This window comes from Rhinolophus ferrumequinum, chromosome 12 (genome assembly GCF_004115265.2).
Source record: "Rhinolophus ferrumequinum isolate MPI-CBG mRhiFer1 chromosome 12, mRhiFer1_v1.p, whole genome shotgun sequence".
Classification (NCBI taxonomy): domain Eukaryota; kingdom Metazoa; phylum Chordata; class Mammalia; order Chiroptera; family Rhinolophidae; genus Rhinolophus; species Rhinolophus ferrumequinum.
In genome coordinates, this window is record NC_046295.1 from 28,995,247 (window position 1) to 29,015,190 (window position 19,944).

The following is a 19,944-nucleotide window of genomic DNA, read 5'->3' on the forward strand; positions in this document are numbered from 1 at the left end:
TCTGGAACAGATGTCTGAAAGAGTAAGGACTGAATAATAATAATTAGATTTGGCAAATGAGAGACTTGAACCAATGGTAGTGCTGGAGTGAGAAGAGATGAAGACCAAGTGGTAGGACAGGTGGGGCAGCGCGCCCGTGGATGTGGATTGGTCTCTATTAGAAAAGGAAAAGATAGGATGTTAAAAGGAGGCAGAGTCAAGAGAATACTGTTTTGAGGTAGGCTAAAATAGAAAAGAACAAAATATGATATTATACAAATTTCATAAATACTCATTCTTTCCCCATCTAACTATATATTTTTCCCAACTTTATTGAGGAAAAATTGACAAGTATAATTGTGTATTTTTAAAGTGTACAACATGATGGTTTGATATACACATGTATTGTGGAATGGTTACCAAGATCAAGGTAATTAACACATCTATCATCTCAGGCAGTTATTTCTTCTTTTGTGTGTAGTGGAATGCTTAAGATCTGCTCTCAGCAACTTCCCAGTATACAATGCCATATTGTTAACTATACTCGCTACTATGTCCATTAGATCCTCAAAACTTATTCTTCTTATAGCAGAAGTCCTGTTCACCTACATCTCCCACTTCCTCTCCCTCCAGCCCCTGGCAATCAACATTCTATTCTCTATTTCTATGAAATCAATTTTTTTTTTTAATTCCACACATGAATGATACCATACAATACTTGTCTTACTCTCTCTGGCTTGTTTCACTTAACATAATGCCTTCCAGATTTATCCAGGTTGTTGCAAATGGCAGAGTTTCTTTTTTTTATGGCTGAATAACATATCAGTGTGAGTGTGTGTGTGTGTGTGTGTGTGTGTGTGTGTGTGTGTGTACACCACATTTCCTTTGCCCATTCCGTGTCTTAATATTGTGAATAATACTGTAGTGAACACTGCTGTGCAGATACCTCTTAAAGATAGGGATTTCATTTCCTTTGGATAAATACCTAAAAGTGAGATTGCTGGATTATATGGTAGTTCTCTTTCTACTGTTTTGAGGAGCTAATGTACTGTTTTGTATAATGACTGTACCAATTTACATTCCCACCAACATTGCATAAAAGTGCTCCCTTTCTCCTGTATCACTTATCTATTGGGAACAATCCTCTGAGCAATAACTATAATTAAATTAAATGGAAACTGCTAAATCCTTTTAAATTCTAAAAATTCTGTGTTCTAGAAAGTGATATCTTAGATTCCAGACATCTTGCATCTACAATTTGAACATTGAACTTCTCTTTTGAAGTTGTAGACTTTGTTCGTTGCTTGGCCTCTGTTTTCTAACTAATGTACAGTACTAAGGACTACTTACATAATTTAACATTTACTAAATACTAACATTTTGCTCTATAAATATTTACTTTCTAAATTTGGTCTCCTTAACTGGATGGTACTGTCTTGAGTGGCTGGCGCTGTAATATTTCTGTTGATTTTCACATAGCATTGAACATATTGGCATAATGTAAATCTCATTGAAGATTTTGTGACTGGTTAATTACTGGCACTTTATGATTTATAAGATCATTTAATATGCCATAGATAGATCTCAATGAAAAAGTGTCTCTGGAGTAATTAATACCATCAAAAGTGATTTTATTATAAAATACTTCACTCTCTAAGGAAATTTAGATTGCTAAACCACATTCTTCCCTCCCTTTTCTTCCTTCTTATTTTCTCCTTCTCGCCCCTCTCATCCTTATTTTCTAACACTGTTTCACACAATTATCAAATCCACTATGTCCTGAATCTTTCCTTCCTCTAACACTAAAGATACGCACTAGAAAGACATGTTTATAGCTAATATAGACTTTGTTTTTCCCCAGAAGATGTATGCAACCAGTCCCTACTCTGACCCTGTTGTGTCAATGGACCTGGATCCCCAGCCCATCACAGACGAAGAAGAAGGCTTGATCTGGGTCGTAGGTCCTGTCCTCGCCGTGGTCTTTATCATCTGCATTGTCATAGCTATTCTTCTCTATAAAAGGTAGGTTTGCCCAATATTTCTATTGGGGACTGTCTTATTTTTGAAGACTTGGTAATCCTTCTGTAGTCATTATGTGATTGATCTTAGTAGAAATACTTCAGTGTAATGTAATGACTGTGCTATTTAAAATCCATTCAGGGTGTGGTGTGGACTTCACTGCCCAGCATGCATAGATCCCAGCCTCCGTCTTCTGAGCTACCTTATGCAGTATGAGCCCTCTGCATGACATTTGAGACATTAGCATGTTCACAAGCAGATAATCCCATGCCAACTTTCATTTGATTGTTTTAGACAATTAATTGCTCAATCTCAACATGGCTTATGAAACATAAATTTGCACATTTGTGTCCATTTCATAATTCTAATGTGCACATGTGCTAAGATTTTTCCTGGTAGCTATTTCTCAAAATTGAGTAATGTAGCTAAACTTTGAAGATTAAAGAAGGGGAAAAAAGAGGAAGACAATGAACTTTTTTCCTTTCCCACACGTTTTCTAACCCTTTTTCCACATATTCAATACTGAATTCTCATCGGTGTCCAAGAAGGGATGTGAAGCACCATTTCCTTTAAACAAACAAACAAAAAACACAACTTGTCTTTATGCTCACAAGACTTAGTCTTTATGCTCAATCTGACTTAGTGTCTTTGACTACGATTAGGATGTAAATAATCCACAGCTACCCCATGTTTTCTTATTGTCCACTCTTTTTCAATTCTATTTCTGCCTCCGTTACCTACCTATAAGCAAGATTTTTTTCCCTAGGTCACTGCTCAGTCAGTAGAAGGGAGAACATTAGTAATTCCCCTTCCCCCAAATCCTTTTGACTTTAAAAATATATAATTATTATAAACATATAAAATTATAAAATTTAACATATATAATGTATTCTTTTAAGCATTTAGAATGACAAAATTCTGAATTATCTTCCTTTGTATCAATTTTCCTTTTCTTCTAATTCAAATTTTATTTCATGAAACTTTAAACATTTTCCATTGTAGTATGTCAGCTTTCAAAGGATCTTTGAAAATGATCTCTTCCCTCTACTATAAAATAGCTTCTCTCCTTCTTCTCTCTCTCCCAGTCCCTGCCACTCCCCCACTCCCTTTCCTATATTTTCTCCCTCTCTCCTCAATTTTGACCTTCAAAATCAGATAAGAATGTCTCCATTTTGATTATCGCTTACATGATTAATCTGATTATCTTATTTCCATGATTTCTTTTTCCTATCCTTATAACTCCCTTCATTGAATTCATATTAATTATTTCTACCTGTATCCCTTTGTTACATATGTTCTTATGTCCTAGAATAGCCCTTTTTTTATATAACTTTTCCTCTTGATTCAAAAAAATATCCTTCAAAATACTTCTCCTTTGAAAAGCTTTCTCTTATGAGGCTACATTCCATTTTACTCCAGTGTGAAAAGAGGGTTGTGGGGGAAAAAAAGGAGAAATCAAAGAAGGAAGTTCATAACCATAACCTGTTAAATTGCCTGTCCTATTTTAGAGCTAGAAAAAAATGATAGAAATACCCCTCATTATTTTTTTTTCCTGATCGCTACCATCTATGCCATAAAACAGCTAAAAAACAAGTGATTGAAGGCCAAAATCTCCTCTTAATTGATGGCTTCAGTCTCCCTGTCTTAATCCTTATCTCATCGGTGTGCATGGTAAGGGGCCTATTCTATCTGATTGCCTCTGTCTTCTGCAAGACATAAGAGCAGGAACCAAGAGGGAGGGACACACATATACCCACAACAGTAACAGACCATGTGCAAATGCTAGCAGGAACCGGTGTCCATTGCTGTTCATGTGCTGCACTTGTTACCAGAAAAGAATACAATAATTAAAAAGCAAAAGTAGAATTGTAATTGTTTTCAGTGAACTATTCAGATCATCACATCCTATCCTGGGAGTCAGATCAGAAAACAAGTGCTTGCTGACAGTTGCATTTCTAGACCATATCACATGACATTTTATGATTATTCAAAATGGACCAAATGCTTGCCTTATTTATTTAATTTTTTTAGTTCTGTTTCATTCAGATATATCTGGCTATCCTTAAGATATGCCACTTAACAGGGGCGTGAATGTGATTTGTGGCTCAGTTATGTAAATGTGAAGAGAGAGGATTATAACCTTGATAATTTTTAAGGTTTTTAATTAAGTTTTCCTTTCTTCATTTGCATGTGCTTGAAAAAAATCTACTCAGTTATAATTTTTTTCCCAATTCTGCAAAAAGAGACATCGTATTTAAAGGTTTTATGACTCTGTTAAAATAGTCACACTTCAGTGTGTGCATATGTAAGCATCGTCTAATGCAATTGTTGGAAGATGCACACATCCTCGAATGCTAAGTATATTTAGCTAACCATCTGAAGGCCCATGAAGCATTTCTGAAATAGAAATGCTTGCTTCAGCAGCAAAGAACATTCCTGACTTGAAATTCAAGTAGACCCAACAATGTCCGTCTTGATTATTGTGAGGCAGTTCAAGAGGAAATCTTCTGTAGGCAAAGAATAGTGTGTTTTATAGCTTGGATTCTGCGCAAAGTTAATTATGTTATAAATACACCATCCCTTTCAGGTGCCTTTCAGATTATACATAGGTTGTTAGAATTGAATTATTTATTATTATTATTATTATTATTATTATTATTATTATTATTACTACTACTATTATTAAAGTACTGTACTTCCTATAGAGAATTAGTATAGAATATTGTTGACTCATATTATCTTGATAATTCTGCTTATCAAGACTACTTGTGTTTGGAATAGGTCTGTAGCTATGGATGGTTTATCCATATAAAGTTGCCTGAGGAGACTTTGAGACTAATTCTTATTATCACACTAATGTGGAAATAGCACACTCTTTTATCTGACATATTATTCATTTGACTTTGTTTTTAACCTAGTAATTTGAAAACCTATAAGACACTGAAAACCAATGACAAAACAATATCACTGGGGCTTTATAAGGGCCCTAAAATTCCTTCTGAACCATCAGAAAATTGCAGTATATTTGGTAGATCTTTAGTGTTACAAATTATCCTACACTGTGATTTTTTTTTTGAAATTTTGTACTCTGTGTGTGATAATGTACAGTGATTTTACAATGTAAACTACAGAGATAAGGTGGTAGTAAGGTTTAAAAAAACACTAGCCTAGGAATTAGAAAACCTGAAGTCCACTGCCAGCTCTATGACAAGCTGGCTTTATGGGGTAGAAAGTCATGCCAACATTCTGGGCCTCAGTTTCCTCATTTATAAAATAAATAGGTAAATTAGATAATTAAACCTTATTAATAGTAATGTTGTATAATGAGAATATAAAAAAAAAAAAAAAAAACAAGTAATAGAATTTGAACTGTACTATTTCTGCCTCCCGGGTTGTATGTATGTTTTTTAAATATGACTCCAGGTAACTTGTCATTTGTCCACACCCCAGAAACACACACACACACACACACACACACACACACTCAAAAGAATACATAGAGCAACTGAATGCTTTAGATCTTAATTGACCTTGTACATCTGTTACATGTGAGGTGTTTCAGTCACTAGCTCTAGAACTGCCCAGAAATTATTCATATAGAAAATATTTGATAATAAAATGTTAACCTGACTCTATGGAAAAGCATTTCAGTATGGATGAAAAGTGTTTACTACATACTATAGAAAAAAGAAAACACGGATTAGGATGTTGGAAAGGTCTGAGGCACAGTGTAGAGAAAATGAACCCCCTTGAACAGTAATGGTCTAACTGGATGGATACGGTAGAGAATAAACCATCCTCATCCCATGCCCATGACTTCTATGTGTGAAGGCCAGGAGGCAGATGTGACTAAAATATAGACTTCAGCTTTTCCCAGATCCAACACTGGCTCTCTGTGGACTTTGTCTCTTTTGCTTTCTCTTCTTGTATCAACCCTGCATATATTTCCAAGTTATCATCAAAGAAATACAGACCAGACTATTTTGAGATGTTGTGAAGAAATACTCTGCCATGCCCAACCACACCGGACAGTTCTGCCTCTGAGGAAGTCCTTCCCAAAGCCTGGAACACATTTCCTCTCTCCATGGCCACTCCTCTCGGCCTGGCTAACTCTGACTCATCCTTCAGAGGGAAGCTAAGATGTCACTTACTATATAAAAAGCGGGCCTGAGTGCCTTCTTCTTGTCCTCTCCTCTCTACCAGGTCAGGCTGCCTTAGGATCCCTTCTTCTATGCTCTACTTTTCTACTATATTATAGAACGTACCACATTACTGTAATTATCCATTTTCTTGGCTTTCTTGCTCCCACCATAGTGTAGGTCAAGGACTCTGTCTTATTCCTCATTGTATGCCTTGTGCCTAGTAGAGAGCATGGCACAGAGGGATATTAAATGATCAAATGTATATAAACGAAATAGTGTTAAACCCTGTTCCCTCCATTTGATTTCTCCATCACTCAATACTGCCTTTATCTTGGCTGGCAAGAGCTGTAATAAAACCCTTAGTCTATGATTTAAATATACGGGTTTCAAATGCCTTGAAACTTAGATGTTTGCACCCAATATGTACCCACGCTGCCACAGATGGCAAGAACCCATTCCCTTCCATGGCCGAGGAATATTCCACTGTATATATGTACCACCTCCTCTATCCATTCTTCCATTGACGGGCACCAGAGCTTGGCTATTGTAAATAATGCTGCAATGAACATATGGATGCACATGTCCCCTCGAAGTAGTGTTTGGTTTTTTCAGATAAATACCCAAAAGTGGGATTATTGGGTCCTTCTTTTTCTCTTGTTATAGCCTTTGTTTTAAAGTCTATTTTGTCTGGTATAAGTATTGCTACCCCAGAATTTTTGTTTTTGTTTTCGTTTGTTTCCATTTTCATGAAATACCTTTTTCAATTCCATTATTTTCCGTCTGTGTGTGTCTTTCCGTCTGAAGTGAGTCTCTTGTAATGTAAGGTTCTTGTTTTCTTATCTATTCAGACACCGTATGTCTTTTGATTGGAGCATTTAATCCATTTACATTCAAAGTAATGGTTGATAGATATGTAGTTATTGCCATTTTATTCATATTTTTTTATCTTTTGTTTTGTTTTGTTTCCATCTTAAGGAAGTCCTTGTAACATTCCTTGTAATACTGGTCTGGTGGTGATGAACTCCTTTAATTTTTTCTTCTGTGGGACGCCATTTATCTGTTCTTCAATTCTAAATGACAGTAGGGGATTTTTTTTTTTTAACCCCCCAGGTAAATCACTTTAAAACTGAGAAAAGAATTAACCACTAGGTTTGATATCATTTTCATTAGTCACTTTCTATATATGTTTGTACAATTTCAATGTGACATTTGTATTATTGAAAAGAGATGGACTAAATGATCTCAAACCCAGATACTCTAGTAACATGAGTATATATTTTATTGGCATTAAGATAGACTTGGTACCTGTATTTGTATACTTGAGAACTCATGAAATGCTTGCCTCAACATGAAGATTGTTTAGATTAATTCTTTTCTGGATATGTTCTCTGCATGAACATGGTTATTTACACAATCCATATGTCATCACAGGTGAAAATGTCTATGTCCATGAGCTAAACATGTTCTCAGACAGCAGCCACCTCTTTAACTAGGAAAATATCTGTCATACCAATGGCTGGTAATAAAATACTTTTCTGGATTAGCCCAGCTATATAGGGGGGTCATGCTCTGTCGATTTATAATGATGACTATTACTTTTCCCAAAACTGAAAATGCATTTAATCTTTTATTGGAAAAAAGATTTACGATCACCTTACTTGTCAAAAGGTGTTTTAAGAAATCATTTCTGCCATTTTATCACCTCATAGTATATTATAGAGTTGTGCAAATTTTTGTGCTGTTCAATGCAATTTGCAGGTATTTATATCATTAAAGGAGTAACCTACCTCTTAAATGAGAACTGTTTATTTTAAATGAACAAATTTCTTATATGGAACAATGTTATATTTCCATTAAGTGCATTTGTTGTTTCCTCATGGCATGTTTTACAAAAATAAAATTACATCTCTACCATCAAATATTCCTAGGATATAACTAATTGTGGCAGTATTTTGTGAGTTGATGGATAAAAGAGAATGTGACATTAACATGCAAAACAAATATTTTATTTAGTGATGTACCCTCATGTCCTCCATTTACTTCATGATTAGAGGCCTTTAAATATTTTGATGTACTGTCATTTCCTAATGTGCATTAGTTACGTGCCTCCACCTGGGAGCACTGTTAAATCTTGGTTGTCATGGTTACAATTGTTACCATTGGCCAACTAACATTTAGCCTTTCTCTTTCCTTTTCTTTTTTTTTTTTTTGCTGCACTAAAATGGAGCAGTAAACCTGACAGGTGAGGAATAGAAAATAAACCCCTTTAATACTCAGTTAATATATATATATATGTGTGTGTATATATATATATATACATATATATATATGTAAATATATACAGACTTTGGAGGTATTGAGGGGGTGAGGGTGGAGGTTGGATATGAAAGATGATACCTGGCAAGTAGAAGATGGACAAAACCTACATATGTAAAATAATTTTGATACAAATGATTCTGGGAGAAAAAACATGTCTATATAATAGATAAAATTATCTTTATTTTCAGCTAAATTTAGAAGGTAGTAAATAGTTTTACTCTCTGTTGTGTTTTTTGTTGTTAAGGTTAAATGAGCATATTTATGTGTCAGTGTGTCTGCAGAAGTGAAATGTGAGGTGTCCCATAGGCTGTTTCGTTTGTGTTGAAGATCAGTTTTCTCTGGTCACCTCTCAACACTCATAGGTTCACACCCTGCAAATATTGGTAGCATTGTGTTAGTGAAAACTCTTCTGTAATTACGAATTATTTTCCATGTCTTCCAGCCTTAACTAATAATAGTAATAGTAGTAGTAGTAGTAGTAGTAGTAGTAGTAGTAGTAGTGATAATAATAATAATAATAATAGCAGTAGTACTACTAATAAGTAGCTATCCAGTAATTACTATACTCCGTGATTATTGACTAAATGGTATAATTTAAACTTCTAGTTTTCTAGTTCATATATAACTATATATCCATATCTATATTGATAAATAGATACAAATTCCTGATTGAAATTAAACTAAGAATGTTTGTAGTTGACTTATCCAGGGAAATACATACCAGTAGTGCCATTCTTAATGATGTCAGAATTGTGACTTGTTTGAACTGAAACCTTTGAATAGTAATAGTAAAGATTTCAAATAAATATATTTCTTTGCCTTTCTCTAGTTTAAAAATGAGAATAATGAAATCTCTGAAAACTTAGGAAAAATGTTATTACTTTCATATTGGATCTGATTTAGACCACTATATGCCATTTAAAACATTACAACAGTAATCATTTTTTTTAAAGCTCTTTACTATTATTACTGACAATGGCCAAATTCTTCATCTTACACATCTTTCTTAGAAATTCTTTCCATTAGAAAACAACCATTTTGCACATTTCAGTTTTAAAATAACATGGTAAAGAGTATGGGCAGCTAAAACTGTCCATGTTGTGATTATCAAAATGTAATTAAACAAAACAAAATTTAAACAAGCGGTTTTCCTAGCTGGCTAGAGTATTTTTGGAGTCTGAGATCTTAGAGGTCATTTTATTTGAATAGATAAAGTGAGGGAGAAGTTACTTGTTAAATGTTAGGACATTCCTCCCAATCTATCACAAATATGAATTGTAATTTTACTCCCATGCTCTGGGTTTTCTGAGACTCATCTTGGCAACAAGATGTGATTTTCAGCTTTCCTGGCACCAGAAAAACTGACTAAATTTCCTTAGAGACTATTCTTTTCTGTTTGTCTCGGTGTCACTTAGCCTGGCCTCAGTGAAACAGATAAGGAGGATGTTACACTTCTGGATGTTACCTGCAAAAGAGAAATAGTTTCCTTGCCCAGATATTTCTACTTCTGGTTTCCATAATCTTGCAAATATGGCAGTAGACCAACTTTGAGAAGGGATAAAAATTCAGGTTTAGTTATTGCATCTGGCACATCAATAAAGAAATGTATCTGTGCCAACTTATGTGAAAAAAGCAAAACCTGAGAAGGGCCACAGGGATGATTTGAAGTGAGAAGACTAACCATATGTTTGTGACACGTGGGGTTGATTGGCAAGCCATACTCAGTGACATTTTATTTACCCATTTAGGTTCTGCATCTTTGGTGATAAAATAAATCTGTCAGTATTGTGAGGCAAATATCCCCAGCATACATAGCCACAGTGACATTTCCTGCTCTGAAAATGGTCATGATATCCTTCTTTCACACAGTCTTCTGAGCCCCTCTTTCTCTTCCTTCTCATATCTTTTTCATCAGCCATCCACACCTTCTTTTCTTCTCATCTTATACTCCATACAACTGGAGCCACCAGTCCCTTTGGCATACCTCCAATTCACTGCTTTCCTTTGATTGGTAGTATAGCTTGGCAGTCCATTCTGTCCTACAACTGTGCCTGTCACCTTTAGGAAGAAACAGGAAATCAAGAGACAGGTTAATCTGAAGTTCTAAGAAAGCAAGGAGATTAATCGGACTCACCTAAGAAAATTCACTTTGTCAACTTTGTTTTGCCAAAGGTATTGCACTTGAGCAAATCAAGCATACTTTCCCTTTGCGTCCATCTTCCTATCATCCCCTGGTTAGTTTTATTTTATACAGATGAGCAGTGATAGAAAGAAAGACTATTTAACAGGAGCCCTCTGGCTAATCCTTGGACGACCTGGGTGACACTGAATGAAAGCGCATTATCACAGGAACACAAATAAGCTGTAACACAGTCATACCAAAAAGAGAAAAGGAGAGTTCCTAAATAATTTGCTGCACCTTTTTCACTACATTGGACTGCTTCGAGCGGGGGTGAGATGTTAAGATTATGACTCCAGCCTGGAGATTGCTGGAATCAGAATTTGGAATGAAGTATTGTTAGAAAAAGACTTCCACTTGTTAAGGAATATTTAATCTAAGTCAACCTGAAAGAAATTAGTTAGGTACCATTCTGATTACTTGGATTTGAAAAAGAAAAATAACAACAACAACAAAAGAATAAATAAATCTTAAGAGGAAAAAAAGTTGTGAAAATTATAACACTTTAAGAGAATTTAATAAAACTAGTAGATAGCAATTAAAACGGATTAAATGAATCATGTGGAAGATGACTTATAAAATGGTACTATTAATAGTTGATGTACTTTGAATGATCATTAGGAGAGTGGGACAATCCACTAGGTGAAATTACTTTTTTTCTAATCTTTCTGTGATTGACTTTCATTAACAAAACATTAATCATAATTAGCTTAACACCATAAACAGCAAACAATATTTTTTATTTTTTAATTTGAAAGAGAAAATGAATGGTGGTTTTGTATGGTCCCAATTCTCTTTCCCGGTATTAAACTAACTTGGAATCTCAGAAATGCACTTACTGTATTTATCTGCCTTATGGGAAAATCCAGTGGAGGTCTACTTTATAGCCACCAGTTATATATTCTTAGAAAGGAGAAATGGGGGCAGATTTAGGTGTTCAATCTGAGTCCCAGCAGTTTCCGAGCTTTTCTCCATGGTAACAACCATTTTCGTATGATGACTAGGGTCTCCCTGTTACTCGCAAATAGAACTAGTGGATAAGGGAGAATAGCTGAGAAAGGATCCAAGAGTTTCTCACCAACACGCCCTTAAAGTAGAGTCACTGAATTGCTTAATTCTAGAGCTGAAAAAGGACTTTGAGATCATCCACTTAAACAAACATTTCAGACCTGAGGAAATGCTGTAGGCCAAGAGAGAAAATGAAACCTGAACAAGGTCACAAAGCCAGCCCATCAAAATTTTTAAATTAAAAGTTGGGAGGTGGAGCATGACTCTGCTTTTTTAATCTGTTTCAATAGGGTTTTGTTTCTTTGTTTGTTTTATTCTTATATTTTTACTTTCTCCCTATAGGAAGAGGGCAGAGTCCGACTCTAGAAAGAGCAGCATACCTAACAGTAAGGAGGTCCCTTCACACCATCCAACAGACCCCGTGGAATTGAGGCGCCTTAATTTTCAAACACCAGGTAAGAGACATATCTCATCTTACCTATGATAATCTTCACTGCAGTTTTTATAGCCCAGTTGATGCTACCTTGAAAGATGAATGCATCTCCTTATTTTGAATAATTTTGTGCATTCTCTTTTATTTTAATGTTATTGAAACTCATCAAAACATAAGTCTTGGAAAGAAATTAAGCTCTTTGTGCAAATCTGAGGTGGGGTGGAGAAGAGGGAAAAAATGCAATTCTCCTTCAAATTTTGGGCAAACTATAGTCGTATAAGAATACTATTTTGTGGGCATAGTACAGTTATTATTTTCAATGACATCTGGAAAGAATTCAGGTTCTCCTCTTATAAAATGGATGAATGGATGGGTGTTGCATCACTCATCCTATTGGGAAAGATGATATTCTATATTTTTCTATTAATTTATGTCTATGTTACTCTGAAAGAAAGGATGACAGAGGAGAGGAGGGACGCAAGTATGGAGGAAGGGAAAGAAAGAAAATGAAGCAAACATTTGTATCTTTTTAAATAATACGTATACTGAATCACACTGACCAATTCAGGATTCTTACTGCGGAGACACAGAATGGCTGAGAATCAGAAATATATTTTTATTTCTTAAAATAAAGAACATTAAGTGCTTCAACAGAGGAAAAATATTATTCTCACTGAGCGGCATTTAGTTCAGTATTGTTAATTCAAGCCTAGTTCTATTTTACTGTCTTTTAAATAAATCTTGTTTATACCAAATGAATGGCAAGTAATGAATGGTACAGAGAGGTGAAAACATAAAACTGCATGGCACTGTCTTACTACCTAATGATGATGAACATGGGAAAGAGCAGATCTAAGAAGTCTTTTGTTATTATAATTTGGTTGCAGTGTTGTACCCCCAGTTGGAGGGAAATTTTCTTTGTGTCAAGTGGATTTTGTAGCTCATAGTATAATACACCATAGATTTATTAAACTACACATTTGCAGTGAATTGCTTTAAACTGAAAATACATGGCTTATTGTATTTCGCATATTTTCTCTTTCCGCGCAGATTATGTCGTAGTAACTGGTAACTATTCAGTTGAAAGCAATGTCTGGCATTTTCAAAGTGGCTATACAAATCATCCTAAATGTGCCGTGTTTGTTCAAATTATATCTCAAATGAGGTTCGACTTTTAAAAATTTGTTTTTTAAAAAGCAACATATGCCTTCATTAGCATAAAAGATGGGAGGAAATGTTCATGTCTCCAACAGTCTCGTGTAGGCATGTTTTGGAAAAGACCGATCAGTGCCGGCGGTACACATGTGCCCGGTGGCTGAGTGAACTTTTGTAGGCTCTCAACATCACTGCGTTCCCTTGGATGCTCCCTGTCGAGTCACCCACCCGGTGCTCCATTAAGGCAACTTGATGTGAACTGAGTAGTAAACCTTCTCATTTCATCACTTTTTGAAATTGTACACCTGAAATCTCTATGGAATTTTACTAACCATTGTCACCCGAATAAAGTTTCATTAAACAGCAACAAAAAGAAATAGAAGTGTACTGACTTTTTCAGGTCACAGGCAACTTCTTAGTTCCAGGAATTCATGTACTTTTCAATTTGGCTCAACCAATGTACAGAGGAGTGGAAAGCCACAGAAATAATTTGCTACATGATTTCTTGCATATGTTGCCTCATCACCCTTTACAAGAGCAGCACGTTGTAGAAATGGAGAAAATGATTATGTTTCTCAGTACCTTGCTGCTCAACACTGCCCCCACCCCCTCTGGCTTCTGTTTAAAGTGTGGTCTGTTTGGGCAATAACCTTGGTCTTCCAGCAGAGACAGAAGAGTACTGTAGGATTGAGTGGAAAGGCAAAGGTAGCCCCAAAAGAAGAAAGCCAGCAGGGGTGTTATCCCTCACCATCTCCAGCACCAGCAGAGAATGTTTCCAGGCATAAAAACGTAACATGAATAGGAACTGTGTAGAAAGGATCGTTAGCAGAGTGCAGGTGAATACAAGAAAGGGAATAGAAATTCCTTTAACCAAGAGACCTCCATCTACAAGTACTTCTCACTTGTATAAGCAATTTTGCAAATATGGCCAGACCCAAGAATTCTATTAAGAATTTAATTTTCTCAGTGTATGTGGAAATATTAGATCTATTTATAGAAAGAACCTGTTAAAATACATATAAGTCACTGGAAAGGAGAATGAAGTTTACAATGGAAGTGGCATTGCTTGCATCGCCAATGGCTTTGCAAAATTAAAATGAGAACCTAAGTGTATAAGAAGGTATCATTTAACTAAGCTTAGACTTATTATCTCAAGTGTGTAGTAAAATGAAGTGGGCAAAATGGATAAAGAAGGAGAGAGGAGATTTAGTAAAGGAAGAGAACAGAACAGGAGAAATTGTCTTAAGATCCTAGCACATCTGTTCACTCAGGAAGCATTATGTTGTGCCCTTTAGCTCAGGTAAGCAATATACTTAAACTTGATTTGTTGAAATAGCCTATTTGCCTCCTAAGCAATATGATGTGGCCTGCTGTCCTGAAAATTGGACCAGTTTACAAAGGAAGTAGACTCCGCTGTTAATGGGAAATTCATATTAATGTGACCATTTGCTTCAGCCTGTATGGATTCCAGCCAGTGGCTAAGAATTACCTTAATTACTTGCCAGTAGGATGAGAGCAGAGTGTGGGATTGTTAACCAAGAAACCTTTGTGCGTTTTTTTCCTCCTCTTATTCACAAATAATGAAGGGCTTTCCTAGATGATGAAATAAAATGACCCTTTATTAGGTGTTGCCTAGCAGGTGATATGATGCTACTTAATTTTGGGGTTTTAAACAAAAAATTTTACCTTCCACCATCAAACCTTTCAATATATAATTACTTATCCACAAACATTACAAAAATTAACAATGTTTATTAATGGTATGCATAAGTAGGTAATTAAGCATTCATGTATTCTCTTCAAACTAATGACTTTCGATGAAATCAAAAACCTGTGATTTATATAACCAGCCCTTAGCACAGAACTTGTTAATGAAAGCAAATTGATATCTAATTCTGATGGTCTGTTGTGGATGATAAAATACCAAACAACACCATTTGAAATTCAGTAATTCTTTGAAAAGGTAAAGGAACGTTTTGCTTAGTTCATGAGTTCTATAAATTCTACTGTAAAACAAAAATCTTGTGAATGAAAAATCTAATTACTTTTTATGTCATGTATTCTTGTTAGAGAGTCTAGATTTAATGAGGCAGAATTTTTTCCCCTCAGTTCTGCCTCATATTCAAAAGGTATTGAAATGCACATTGCAAATTTCATATAAATTCAGTATTATGACAGTTTAAGTACTTCAAAGAACAGTACCCTTATCTCCAGTATCACAAACACACCTGTCTCTGGGTCAGGAAAAGAAAAAGATCAGAATTCTATCCACTGTCTCTCAGCGAAAGCACAGAGTGAAGGCACAGAAACCTGTTGTTTTCAATATAACCATCTTTGTGAGGTTGTGGGATGTGGAGAGAACAATTGCTTTAGCAATACTTTCCAAAATTTGGATGGCGGTCAAGTCACTGTTAGCGAAACCCTGCATTCAAGCATCTGAACAGAGTGAGGGATTCTCACACCTTCCCAATTGAGAACAGGTACCTCTACTTGTAGATATTTTCCATGAATATGTTTATCTGTCCATTAGGTTCAGATGTCAGTGTACAGACAAGTTGTATTTAGAACCTGATCTACCTAGTCTCTTGAAAGAGCGCGGTTTACAATAAGGCATTAATTATTGTTGTACAGGTTCAGTCAGAACTAGTGTGGAACATGAAAATGAAATTCAAGTGTCATCGCTTTATCACCGGTAATCTACAAAAGGAAAACAGAGACCTAAATATATAAGAAGGTGTCATTTAGCTAAGGTTAGACTTAATCACTTTAAATGGATAATGGAATAAATTAGGCAAAATGAGAAAAGGAGAGAGGAACTTGGGAGAAGAACTAGAATTAACTGTTGATCACGTTTTACAAGTCTTTAATGTCTATGGAGGAAGGAAAGAAAATATTCACTTATAAAAGATGCTTTTAAAAGAAATCTCTAGTAAGCCTCACACATCTTTGTGGGCAGCGGTAACTGGGTATGTGTTAGGGTAGTTGATAGATGAGTTAGTTGCACGTTAAACCAAAGTGAACTATATCCATTAGCCTGGGTTGGGAGGTAAGTTTTTCTTTTATATCGTCTATGTATCACATTGTGTGTTCACCACCCAGAGTCGGTTCTCATTCCATCACCATGTATTTAACCCCCTTTACCCTCTTCTACCATCCCCCCTCCTCCCTTACCCTCTAGTAACCACTGAAATATTGTCTGTCTCTATGAATTGTACACTTGAAACCTAGTATGTAATTTTATTATCCATTGTCACCCCAATAAATTTTAATTAAAACAAAAAAAGTTTTTCTTTTAAAAAAAATTCCAACTCATTTTTTGACTGCTGCCCCTTGATATTTTTTGTTGTTGTTCTTAATTATAAAAGCAACACATGTTTATTGGGGAATTTTTGTAAAATAAAAATAAACATGTAAATAATTGTACATAAGTTGTAGCTACACAGGTGTTCATTATATTACTTAAATTTTTGTATGTTTGACATGTTTCATTAGTTGGAAAAGTTTTTTAAAAATGTACTTTTAAAAAAGAAAAATTACTCTTTACCCCACCACTTTTTCTTTTATTATTTGACATATATAAAATAAAATGTAAAGATTTTACCCTCAGGAGATAGCTTCTGTATATATAGCTCGATGCATATCCTTCCGGATTTTTTTGTTATCTATAAACAATTCTTTCAGTGATAAGATATGTAGCAGGTGTATAGATATACATAGATAGGATCATTTACATAAAATTTCCTGTTTTAACACTTACCCTTTTTGCAAGTCAGTGTATTGTCGTATCTTCTTTTTAACAACGGATGGTATTGATGGTATTATGCTTTGCAGCTGTCTGTCACAAATGTGTGGATCATTCCCTGTTAATGGAGCCAAGTTATTTCCCATGTTTTGCTCTTGCAAACAATACTGCAATGAGCAGTATTGAGCCCACATCTTTTCACATCTTTGTTGCTGTTTCTGAATGTTAGACACCTAGAGGTGTGATTTCTGAGTTGGAAGGTGGGGACACTTACCATTTTGATAGAAACAGACAATTACAGATATTTTTGAAATATTGTAAAAAGTTTTTACTTACAGTGGAACCCCCTCTGGGCCATGGCCTCTAGAATTGCACAAAATGACTGATAAATATAATATTTTTAAAGGATGGTGCTGAATAAGAAAAATTTTAAAAATTGCTGATATGTGTTCATATTCCTACTTTTTTCCCAACAAAGAAAATTTAGAAGTTCAACATCTCAGAGAAATAAGCTTTATTTCTCGTACAAAAAAAATGGTATAAGGGAACTGTAACTAATAGCATCATATGATGCACCAGTCACCACCTTTCTCTGTGCTTCCAAAATCCATCACTATCCTCCACACACATACCTTTGGTTGATTTGTCAGTTTCCATCGGAATTTTTTTTTTCCCTGCAAAATTCTTTCTTCCGGTATCTGCACCTCCCACTTACACCCCTCACCCCAAAAATTATTCACACAAAAACAAGACTCTAGTGTGTATATTTGCACCTTTTAGGAAAAGAGATTTAAAAATTGATGATCAGACGTTACAACATAAACGCCTCATTTTCATTCCATGGGTGACCTTGATATGTTTTGCCCTAAAGCATACATGGATAGTAAGTGATTGATGGGCTGTGAAAAACAAAAACAAACTCGTAAAAAGTTAACATATAAGAAGGATATCATGCTAAGCAAAATAAGTCAGAGGGCAAAAGTCGAGATACATGATTCCATTTACATGTGGGACATAAAACTGAAAGCAACAAACAAACAAGACAAACAAAACCTCAGACACAGACAACAGTATGGTGGTTACCAACAGCATGGGAAAAGGGAGAGTGGAGAAGTAGAAAAGGGGAAGAGGGTCAAATATATGGTGACGGAAGGAGATTTGACTCTGGGTGGTGAACACACAATACAATATATAGATGATGTGTTATAGAATTGTACACTTGAAACCTATGTAATTTTATTAACCAAAGTCATCCCAATAAATTTAATAAAAAAAATAGCAGTATCAGCAACAGAAATGTCTGCACAGCAACTGTAGGTCTTCAAAAGCTCTTGACATGTCTTTTTTGATCTATTAGTACTCTTAATTGGATCAATGCTAACAAGATCCATTTTTATGTATACTTCCTTATCTTCATATTTGATTTTGTATTGTAAGAAACTTAGGTATGTGACCGGGGTTAAGAATACCCAATGTACTCTGTATTTTCTCCTTCAAAAAATTTGGTTCATTTAATCTAAATGATGAATTTTTGTTATAAAGAAACAAAATTTATTCAAATTCTGTACTTTGAGAAATTCTACATAAAAAAATTATTTTTAACTATGCTATCTAGTACTTACCTGAAAAATTACTCTTTCTGTATTTTTCCCATAATCATGATTCAATAAGTCAAATTGTCACCGTTTTTTTGTTGTTGTTGTTTTTTGTTTTGTTTTGTTTTGTTTTGTTTTACCAAGAAACAATTACACCTTACAAATCAATGTTCCCTTTTGTCTTTAATTCATCATTCATATGTGAGACAAATTGTTAACATAGAGTATTTGTATTTCATTCAGGGTATTCTAAATAGTGCGTACATTATGTTAAAGTCTAACAAATATTTCATAAACTAAGTTTCTCTCTATGACTTAATTAAGTGTAATTTTAACAGGACTACAGTTAACTGGTTTGATGAACAGGTTAGTTTCTCCCTGTTCCATGACCAAAAACTATTCTCCAGTCTTTATCACAATTTGTTGGAAAGAAAACCATGAAGATAGTGTTACTGAGTCATCACATATACAGTAACAAAAACAAAAATCATTTAAAAGATGTTCCACCACTATTAGTGACCTCAAAAACACTACTTAGCAAAATAGTTGTAATGTTGTAAAGTGCCTATTAGCATTTAATGCAAAAATGTGTGAAAAGAAAGCAGGTATTTGATAAACATATCTAGATAAAGTCATTTGAAGCATACTAATGATTTGATTATTAGTAAAATATAACAAAACATTTTAAAAGCAAGGACATTATAAATTAGGGATTTAAGAAAAAAAAAAAACTTCTGCCAAATAACATTACAGTTTTTAACATTTTGAGTGTATACCTTTAGTTCATGTTTTCATGGAAGCTCACAGCATTTCGACAAGAAATTACTGGAAAAGACAGATGTGTGTATAAGTACACTTTACCTCTTCCCTATCGCCGAAACAGACATACTTTCTAAAATGAAGTTATTACATTATTAACACATTTTCTGCAAGTGAGGATGGCTTATGACCTCTGTATTGCTGTGTAGATAGCTCAGTCTCACAGGCCCTATTTATGTACGTGTTACAATTCTTCCGGTGTGTTAAATGATTTAAGAAACAGCATGGAATAATGAGAAGTGCCCTAAATGAGAAGTGGCAGGGTCGAGTATCAAATCCCCACGTAGCCATACTTTTTTATGGATGATGATGGCTTTACTCAAGTCCTTTTATCCTTCTGAGCTTCATTTTTCTAATTAGCAAAATTAATGGGGGCAAGGAGGGGAAAATAGATGAACCCACAGATCAGAGGGTGACCCATGTGAGAAGTGTCATTGTCTTCTCCCCCACACAATGCTTGGTGTCCAGCCCGTTGCCTGTCTGTCACTCTCAACCTTCTTTGATTTTAGTTCACACACACAAAAGGAACATTTTGCTCTTTTAAAACAGAGGTC

General features: G+C 34.9%; 1 protein-coding gene across 1 annotated transcript in view; it reads left to right on the forward strand.

Moving 5' to 3' along the window:
- Nucleotides 1-19,944, forward strand: part of PTPRD (protein tyrosine phosphatase receptor type D) — a 488,669-nt gene that overhangs the window by 355,962 nt on the left and 112,763 nt on the right. The window contains exons 23-25 of the mRNA XM_033122352.1: nt 1,841-2,001; nt 8,368-8,382; nt 11,989-12,101. Coding sequence (XP_032978243.1) covers nt 1,841-2,001; nt 8,368-8,382; nt 11,989-12,101 — 289 coding nt within the window. The remainder of the gene's footprint in view (nt 1-1,840; nt 2,002-8,367; nt 8,383-11,988; nt 12,102-19,944) is intronic.